This window comes from Mus pahari, chromosome 2 (assembly GCF_900095145.1).
Source record: "Mus pahari chromosome 2, PAHARI_EIJ_v1.1, whole genome shotgun sequence".
Taxonomy (NCBI): domain Eukaryota; kingdom Metazoa; phylum Chordata; class Mammalia; order Rodentia; family Muridae; genus Mus; species Mus pahari.
Window position 1 is genome coordinate 95934929 of NC_034591.1, and position 9133 is coordinate 95944061.

The 9133-nt window shown below is 37.4% G+C and overlaps 1 protein-coding gene across 1 annotated transcript; it reads left to right on the plus strand.

Annotated features, from left to right (window-relative positions):
• Window positions 1-3569: 3569 nt before the first annotated feature.
• Window positions 3570-6608, plus strand: LOC110316352 (lithostathine-2). The gene is made up of 6 exons (XM_021190576.1): window positions 3570-3594; window positions 3880-3983; window positions 4536-4675; window positions 4969-5106; window positions 6140-6251; window positions 6441-6608. Exons 2-6 carry the CDS (start codon window positions 3926-3928, stop codon window positions 6506-6508), a joined length of 516 nt encoding a protein of 171 aa, XP_021046235.1. The 5' UTR covers window positions 3570-3594; window positions 3880-3925; the 3' UTR covers window positions 6509-6608.
• The last annotated feature ends 2525 nt before the right edge of the window (window positions 6609-9133 follow it).

Sequence of the window (9133 nt, forward strand, 5' to 3'; positions counted from 1 at the left end):
ACAAACTTTCCTTCAGGCAATGATCCAGTTTCACTGCTCTGGGGAATATATCCAGATGTTAAATTCCCACAGTCTTGAGACCCAGAAAGGATAAGAAAAGATCTTCCAGGAAAGTGCAAAATAATGGTGTAGTAGCCAAGAATAGAGAGTACAGGGAATAATAAAGACAAATAGGGAGAGTATTAAGAAAGAAGTGATGGAATTTAATTTATTATACTCTACCATTTGTCCATTCAATTAAAAATGATAAGCTATATCTTACGTAGAATCTGATGGCTACAGACTTCTCAGCCTTCCGACTCTTGCACTCTCACTACCCATTCTTCCCTGATGTTCCTTGAGCAATAGCAGCAGAAGCCATGTGACGGAACAACAAAAGAGACTATACATATATAGACTACAAATGCATACATATCTACATACACACTACACAAACACATAGCACGTACACACACAAAGCATGCGCGCACACACATGAACACAAGCATACAACTAAACTCACATGTATAAATGTCCATATTAACATGGAAATAGAAAAGAGATAACCAGAAAAGAGAATGGAGATTATCAGGAAAGGGCACGGTTAAATTATGTGATGCTAATTTAAACCAAAACAAACAAACAAAAAAATCATGGGGAAATGCTTTGAACAATAAATGGTTTATTATGTAAATGAGAGATACATATTACTTGAAATCAGGAAGTACTATTTAGAAAAATGTTGAGAAAGGATTGTCTCTGAAGGGCCTGCCTGCATCTTAGGCACACGCAGAAATGTGTCACAAGGATTGTGAAAGTATTCCAGTTGTGTATGGGCTTCACTTCTAGTCCAATGTTTGAGCAATTTACAAGGATTCGCTCTTCACTGTCACTGTCCCACAGATACTCTTCCATAATATTAGACTCTTAAGCATCATTTTTTTTTCTAAAAATTCCAAGTTGATATAAACCATTTGCCTAGCAAATATTAAATAATCATAAAAGTATATTGTGGGAAAAGCTTCAAATTTGTATCAGATTACTGATGAAATATATTATAAATAAGTGAAAATCATAAGTGATTTCAACTAAAATATCTTTTGAAGATAGGGGTAATGACATCTCCATCTAAAGCAGCAGTTCTCAATCTGTTGGCCACAACCCCCTTGGGCATCAAGTAACCCTTTCACTGGGGTCACCTAAGACCATTAGAAAACACAGGTGCTTACATTATGATTCATAACAGTTGCAAAACTACAGTTATGAAGTAGCAATGAAAATGATCTAATGCTTGAAGGTCACCATGACACGAGGAACTGTATTAGAGGGTTGCAGCATTAGGAAGGTTGAGGAGCACTGGTCTAGATTGATTTTCAGAATTTTTGAAGGTAGAGATGATGACGTCTTCCTGTAAATCAAGAGGGAACGTGTGTGCATAGTCTCATAGAAAATGAAAAACATGCTCTTTCTCTAATAAAGATTTTCATGTAAAACAAAAGGTCAAATTGCTTGTTGCCCATTATAATTTGGAATACTCACAGGGGCAAGTTCTTCCCTGTAATGTGGAAGCATACCCCTTGAATGTGGAAGCATCCATCCATGTGATTCCCTTGGAACAAAAGGGTTAAGAACTAAGGTTAGTATGTTCCTGCCAATAACAACATATTATAGAGTTAACATATGATATATATATATATATATATATATATATATATATATATATATATATATTCTTATTTTAAAAACTTGGTAAAATCTTAGAGCATTTTAATGATTCCTGAAATATAAATAAGTACATTTATCATGAAGTATATAGAAGAACAAAATCTTAACTGAATGAACTTGAGTCACATCTGTTAATTTCCATGGCTGACTCCATTGCACTCTCCTTCTTGAAAGGTGCACATTTCTTGTTTATTTCTTCCCTACAGCTACCGGTCATGCTATAATTCCCTGGCCCTCTAGCATCCTTATTCCATTTACCTCACCATGGCAACAATACCAATTATCTATCCCTATTGAAACCGAGGAAATTATTGTTGTCTTCCCTAATGAGCAACTCAGAAACCCAGGGCAGCTGAGTCTTACACAAACATACTTGCAAAATATCTGAAAATACTATATCTCTGCAGCCAAAGCAGGGTATCATGCAAAATATAAACATTAAGAACCCTATTAAGGCTGAGGGTTAGGTTGCTTATGGTTGTCTTGTTTTTCCACTAATTCCTTTATTCACTTTACATTCCTATCACAGCCTTCCACTTACTTCCATCCTTATTAATTCCTTCCTCGTTTACCCCCTCCCCTTCTGATCAGAGAAGCAGAATCTCCCCTTGGGTACCACGCTGCACTGAGATAGCAAGTCCCAGCAGGACTAAGTTCTTATCCTACTGAGGTCCAAGCAGGCAATCTAGGTAGGAGAAGGTGATTAAAACGCAGGTAAAAGATGGAGGCAGCAGAGGCAGACAACAGAAGCAGAGACAGTCTCTATTCCAATTGTTGGGGTACCCACATGAAGACCAAGCATTACATCAGCTACAAATATGTAGGGAACCAAGGTCCAGCCCATGCATACTGTTTGGTTAGTGGTTCCGTCTCTGTGGGCATCCATGAGTTCAGATTAGTTGACTCTGTAGGTCTTGTGCTGTACTTAACTTCCCTGGCTTGCTCAGTCCAATCACCTACACTTCCACAAGACTCCCAAGCACCACCTAATGTTTGGTTCTGGGTCTCTGCATCTGTTTCCATCCTCTGCTGGATGAAGCCTCTCATGACACCACCTTGCTAAGCTTCTGTCTAGAACCATATCAAAGTGTCATTAATAGTGCCAGGGGTTACTTATGATCTTATTAGCCAGTCTTGAAAAATACTTAAGGAACGATATTTTGAAATTTTCCTACTTTTAGAGTTTTAAATATTTCTAAAACCATCCTCTGAATTTTTTTTTTGAAATCTCTATAACTTTGGATCATAAGGAACAATGTGGCAGAATGATTAATGTTAATAAGAATTAACATCTCAGACTCTTCTTGGGATGGACAAAAAAGTATGTAGTATAAAGTTAAAGAGAGAAATAGAAGAGAGAAAATATCAGAATAGAAAAAAATGTATTTACCCCTTTCTTATATAGTACCATTGGAAAGACAGCACCTAAATTGTCTAGATTTTACACTACTTTGCTGTCTCAAGCAGATGTGTGCTGCTCTAGACCGCACAGATTGTCCTGTTCTAGGGACACACATCTCGTTTGGGTGCTCCTGTTGCCCCACCTCTCTCATTGACTATCTTTAGTTCCTGGAAGGGCTCTTTTTCTGGTCAGGGACAAGGAAACTAGAAATATGGATGCTGTTATGCAACAAAATAATTTTTTTTCATTGAGAAGTTTCCCAACTGGGAGTATGAAGAGTTCGTCACCTGTGATCATTCCCATGATGTCCCAGAAGGGAATGACTCCTTCTGCCTGAATTTCTGTATGCTATCTGTGCCAAAAGGAAGTCTTTTGAATTCCTTGCCCCTCCCTTTGATCATTTGTCATGATCCTTCTGCCCTATCCTGTTGCATATAAAAGACCTACCATTCTGTAGCCAGGCAGTATTCATTATTCCTAGCTGACAGGTAAGAATGTTTTCAAGAGGAAGACTCCTCTAACACATGCTATTCTACTTCAATCTCAGGATGTTATACAGATGTTCTAGAAGTACTGTTCTACCATGGAGGCCCAGATTGCTTTTAAATTACTAGATTTAATATATTTGTAAAGTGCCAAGAGAAAATATTAAGTATATGGGGATGCAAGGGAGCCTTCTTACACTAAGAATTCAAGAGACAGGAGGACTTGTGCAGGATCAAGTTTGCTGAGTTCACCTTTCCTATAGTTTTGTTCTCATTGTTCTTTAATAGAAATTGTTGATTTGGAACATAAATCGAAGACTATCTGCTGATCAGCATGGCTCAGAACAATGTACACCTTATCCTGTTCTTATGCCTGATGTCATACAGCCAAGGTAAGCTTGTTGAACCATGATCCTTACAGACATGGAGGCTTTGCTCCATCCATATATATGCTCATGGATTTGGAAAAGGAATGCTAAACGTTGGCGGTCAACCAGTATTCTTATTGCTTCAATGATCACAGACCTTCCCAACCACCAGAGAATTCAGGTGGACTATTAAATTATCCCTATTCACAACAACTGATATTTTGATTTGATCTGGTAAATGTAGACTTTATTAATGTGGAACTGGTTGAATGCAAAGAATATAAAATAATGGAGAATCTCATGTAGGAAAAGCTATAAGACATACTAAAAGTGTAAGAGCTTCAGAAAAGTAGGGGAACAACTGTGGAGAAATAGCCTCAGGAATTAATAGTGAGGCTTCATCTCAAGGAAAGAAGGCCTGAAAGTGACAAGCAAGAATGGAGGATGTAGAACAGGCAGGCACTCCATTGGCTGTGTTACATCTTTGCATGTCTATGAAGAAATGGCTATGATTATCTCATCTTCCAGGCTTTGTTGCATCCTCATCATCTCCTTCACTTTCCTCTCCTTTTCTAGGCCAGGTAGTTGGAGAAGACTTGCCCTTGGCTGAAAAAGACCTTCCTTCTGCCAAAATCAACTGCCCAGAGGGTGCCAATGCCTATAGTTCCTACTGTTATTACTTAATTGAAGACCGTTTGACCTGGGGGGAGGCTGATGTAAGTGAAGAGTGATATATGATGGTGGGATGTATCTGAAGATAGAGACACTTACTGTTACCTAGTGGCTCCATAAGGTAGGGCAGATTGCAAATTTTTCCCATCACCAACCTAAATTTTTCCCTTTGACTTTTATTTTGAATCTTCCCAGAAGGGACCTTGGTGCTGAATCACAGTATCATTATGAACATATTTCTGCACTGTCCCTTTTCTTATATACTTAAGAAGACTAGTATATTGTTCAAAACTCCCTTCTCCATTGACTAATCTATTTTCTGTTTGAACCCCCACAGCTCTTTTGCCAGAACATGAATGCAGGCCACCTGGTGTCAATACTCAGCCAGGCTGAGAGCAACTTTGTGGCCTCGCTGGTTAAGGAGAGTGGTACTACAGCTAGCAATGTCTGGATTGGACTTCATGACCCTAAAAGTGTGAGTATATGATCTCTTTACCACTTCATAATCAGGTGAAGGAAAATTGGGAAAACCGACTCTAGCCTGTGAAAACCCACATTTACAACACCCATAGAAAAGCAATATGCAACAAAAGCAAAAAGCAAAAGCAACATGCCAGATCATCTGGACATGTTGTGGTTCATTGAAGGTGGATGTAGAGATAGCTGGGATTCAACTTCTTTATAGTTTCATGTACTCATCATCAATTTACTTTATTACATGTGTAGCATTCCTTATATTCAAATTATTTATTATTTATCTTGATGATTTATGAGTTAGAAGAGAATCCTCCTCTAGTGACAGAGATAATAATTTATTGCTTGTTTTGGCAAATCTGTCATTATAATAACCCATCTCGTACACCTAGTGGTTTGGTGAACTAGGCAAGGTTTAAGCATCAAGAAAGAGACTCTAGGAATGGCGTTCTGTGATAAATGTTTATAGGTTTTGCAAAATTCTGAGTAACTACTTGGTTTTATGAAGATTATATGCCCTAGTACAGGGGAATGCCAGGGCCAGGAAGCAGGAGTAGGTAGGTTGGGGAGTAGGGAGGGGGAGGGTATAGGGGACTTTCGGAGAGGAAACTAGGAAAGGGGATAGTACTTGAAATGTAAATAAAGAAAATATCTAATAAAAAAGACAAAAAATTGTAAAGGATAAGAGTAAGAAAAAGAAATAATTTATTAGTACAATTTGGGGGAATTGTGTTGGCTTCTTAACATTTTGAGATAAATAAATCCTTTCCTCCCCCCCCAAAAAAAATTTAAAAAATAAAAAAAAAATAAGAGGAATAATTACTTCTCTGAAGGAGAATGGAAGGAGTTGAATAACTGAGGAAAGAACAAGTACAAAAACAAGACAAACACACAAAAAAATCATTATGATTTGAAATGGGACTGTGACATTTATTTTTTTATTTCTATACTTGGTCCAGCTCTGAATATATATATGGTCCAGGTACTTCTGCCACTTTGAGTGACATTGTCTCAATGTGACTTTTTCACTATAGAACCGTCGTTGGCACTGGAGCAGTGGCTCCCTATTTCTCTTCAAGTCATGGGCCACTGGAGCTCCAAGCACTGCCAACCGTGGTTATTGTGTATCACTGACTTCAAACACAGGTACGAAGCAGAGTCTCACATTGTTGTTGGTTTCTGCTCAGCTCTGGGGATGTACCTGGTACTGCTGATAGAGGAAGGGTTATTTATGCAAGACATAGAAGTGTCTCCCTTTATTTCTTGTCCCAAGTAGTGTTGGAACTATGTGAGACCACATTTTCTCCAGCTGACTTTTTTTTCATTGACTTGTAGCATACAAAAAATGGAAGGATGAAAACTGTGAGGCACAGTACTCCTTTGTCTGCAAGTTCAAAGCCTAAAGTCACCTGAAGAACAGATGTGCAGAACTCTGTTACTATAGAGTATAAATGAAAGAAGACCATTTATCTGCAAAATAAATACTCTTTTCTGTAGAACTTACAACAGACTTGCAGTGTGTTTTTCTCTTTTGTTTTTTTTTTTCACTGAAAATAATTTTCATATAGGATATTCTGATCATGGTTTACCCACTCATATCCACCAAGATCTTCACCATCTCTCCAACAATTCAACTCCATGCATTCTTTCTCTCTCATTAAACAAATAATACCAAGCAGAACAACACGAACAACAAAAAACCCCAAGCAAACCAGTATAAAACAACAAAACATACAAAGAAAAGTGTACTAAAAACATACAAAGAAAGCAGAATACAAGAGACACATACAAACAATAAAACCCTTAAATAAATGAATATATGATAGAAAGATAATCAGAAAACATAATAGTTGGGGTATTTTTATCTACTCCATTTTTAAAAAACCATGATATAATGAAGATAAGCTTATGTTCCCCAATTGTGCATTCATTATGTCAGTTGCCAGTGGCTGAGTACTTAGGATGAAAGGAATCCTAGCATGTCAAGCTTGCTCTAGCATAGCTTGCTCTAGCATAGCTTGCTCCGGTGTAGCCAATGCTATAACTGTATCCTTCATGAACCATTTTTCCCTTTGCTTATGATAAGTTTAAAGTGCTGGTACTCACAGCCAAACATCAGGTGGAATTTGGGGAGTCTTCTGAAAGTATTAGGAACAAGATTGTGCATGACAGAGTGGTCAAAAACACCACTAGAAGACCTACAAAGTCAAGTGACCTGGGCAGATGCGTGCTCACAGAGATTGAACCACCAACTAAAGATCATGCAAAATATCCTTGGCCTAGGCCCTGTACACATTTGTAGCAGATATGCAGCTTGGTCTTCATGTATGTCTCACTAGCAACTGGAGTGAGGTTGAAGTGGGGTGGATGGCCTGTCTCTGACTCTGTTACCTTCAATCTGAATTATAACTGTAATCACACAGTGTGAAAAACACACGAAAATGCAATTTGGATATTCACATATCCATAGGATACATAGGATATATGAGTTATATTGAAATATACAAATAGCTTCAAAAGAAAGTACGGAAAAGATATGATTGAAATAAGCACAAAAATATTGAAATGTTTTGATATAAGATTACCTAAGATGTCATATCTGGAACACTAGCACACGAGTGGCCAAGTCAGGAAGAAAGATTCTATGATAGAGCTATTGTTATAGTATATAATATAATATAAAATTTAATATGAAGTAAAATAGCATGTAATAATTTTCAAAAATCCCCCTCAGGCTCCAAGTGTCCATGTCTCAAAATCAAGCAGATTTCTAGGGTTTGAGGAATCCATAAATATATCTAGAGATATATCATAACATAATATAATAATATATATAATATATAATATATTATATAATATATATATATAATATAATATAATATTAATATATCATAATGCCCATCATATGTCAAATTTGACAGATTTATCTCAATTTTATATGGAAGTTAAACATAGGTTAAACGTATTGAGACCAAAGTTTCTTTGACTTTTTTTTCTTTGTTACCATCCCCTTTGTTTTTCAAGTCTTGTCTTATAACTCTAGCTACCATGTGAAGCAGTGCATTGATTAAGAATGGAACAAGTGTATTTTCTCTCCTATGACTGTCTAAGGTGGGACAAGCCAGGAGCAGAGGAGCAGCTGGGACAGGGTCCTTCCTAACTCCATATGCAACCAGGGGCTGTGGCTGTTTCACAGCCCTCTGTGTACAGATCCTGCCAGGGAGAGCTGGTCTCCCAGGAGTGCTGACACAGGCTTACAGGCCCACAGGTGGGACAAGCTCAAGCCAGAGACAGCAAGATCTATTAACACCAGATATAACCAGACAGTGAAAGGCAAGCACAAGAACCTTACCAACAGAAATCAAGGCTACATGGCATCATCAGAACCCGGTTTTCCCACAACAGTAAGTTCTGGATAACCCAACATACCTGAAAAGCAAGAATTGGATATAAAATAACATCTCATGATACTGATACAGGACTTTAAGGATACATATAATTCCCTTAAAGACATACAAAAGAACACAGTAAAACAAGTAGAAGACCAAAAAGAGGAAACACAAAAATCCCTTAATTACAGGAAAGCACAGACAGACATGTGAAGGAATTTAACAAAACCATCCAAGATACGAAAATGGAAGTAAAAAACAATAAAAAAAATCAAAAAGGGAGACAACTCTGGAGGTAGAAAACCTAGGAAAGAGGTCAAGAGTTATAGATGCAAGCATCACCAACAGAATACAAGAGATTAAAGGGATAATCTCAGGTGCAGAAGATAAAATAGGAAACATTGACACAACAGTCAAAGAAAATGCAAAGTGCAAAAAAGATCCTAATCCAAATCATCCAGGAAGTCAAGGGCACAATGAGAAGACCAAACCTATGGTATAATAGGTATAGAAGAGAGTAAAGATTCCCAAATTAAAGGGCCAATAACTATCTTCAAAAAAATTATAGAAGAAAACTTCCCTAACCCAAAGAAAGAAATGCGCATGAATATACAAGAAACCTACTTAACTCCAAATAGA

Excerpts from the sequence above, each read along its gene's own strand:
- LOC110316352 (XM_021190576.1), top strand. The coding sequence starts at position 3,926 with ATGGCTCAGAACAATGTACACCTTATCCTGTTCTTATGCCTGATGTCA. Across the intron at positions 3,984-4,535 it reads CCTGATGTCATACAGCCAAG|GCCAGGTAGTTGGAGAAGAC; the intron begins GTAAGCTTGTTG and ends CTCCTTTTCTAG. Across the intron at positions 6,252-6,440 it reads ATCACTGACTTCAAACACAG|CATACAAAAAATGGAAGGAT; the intron begins GTACGAAGCAGA and ends ATTGACTTGTAG.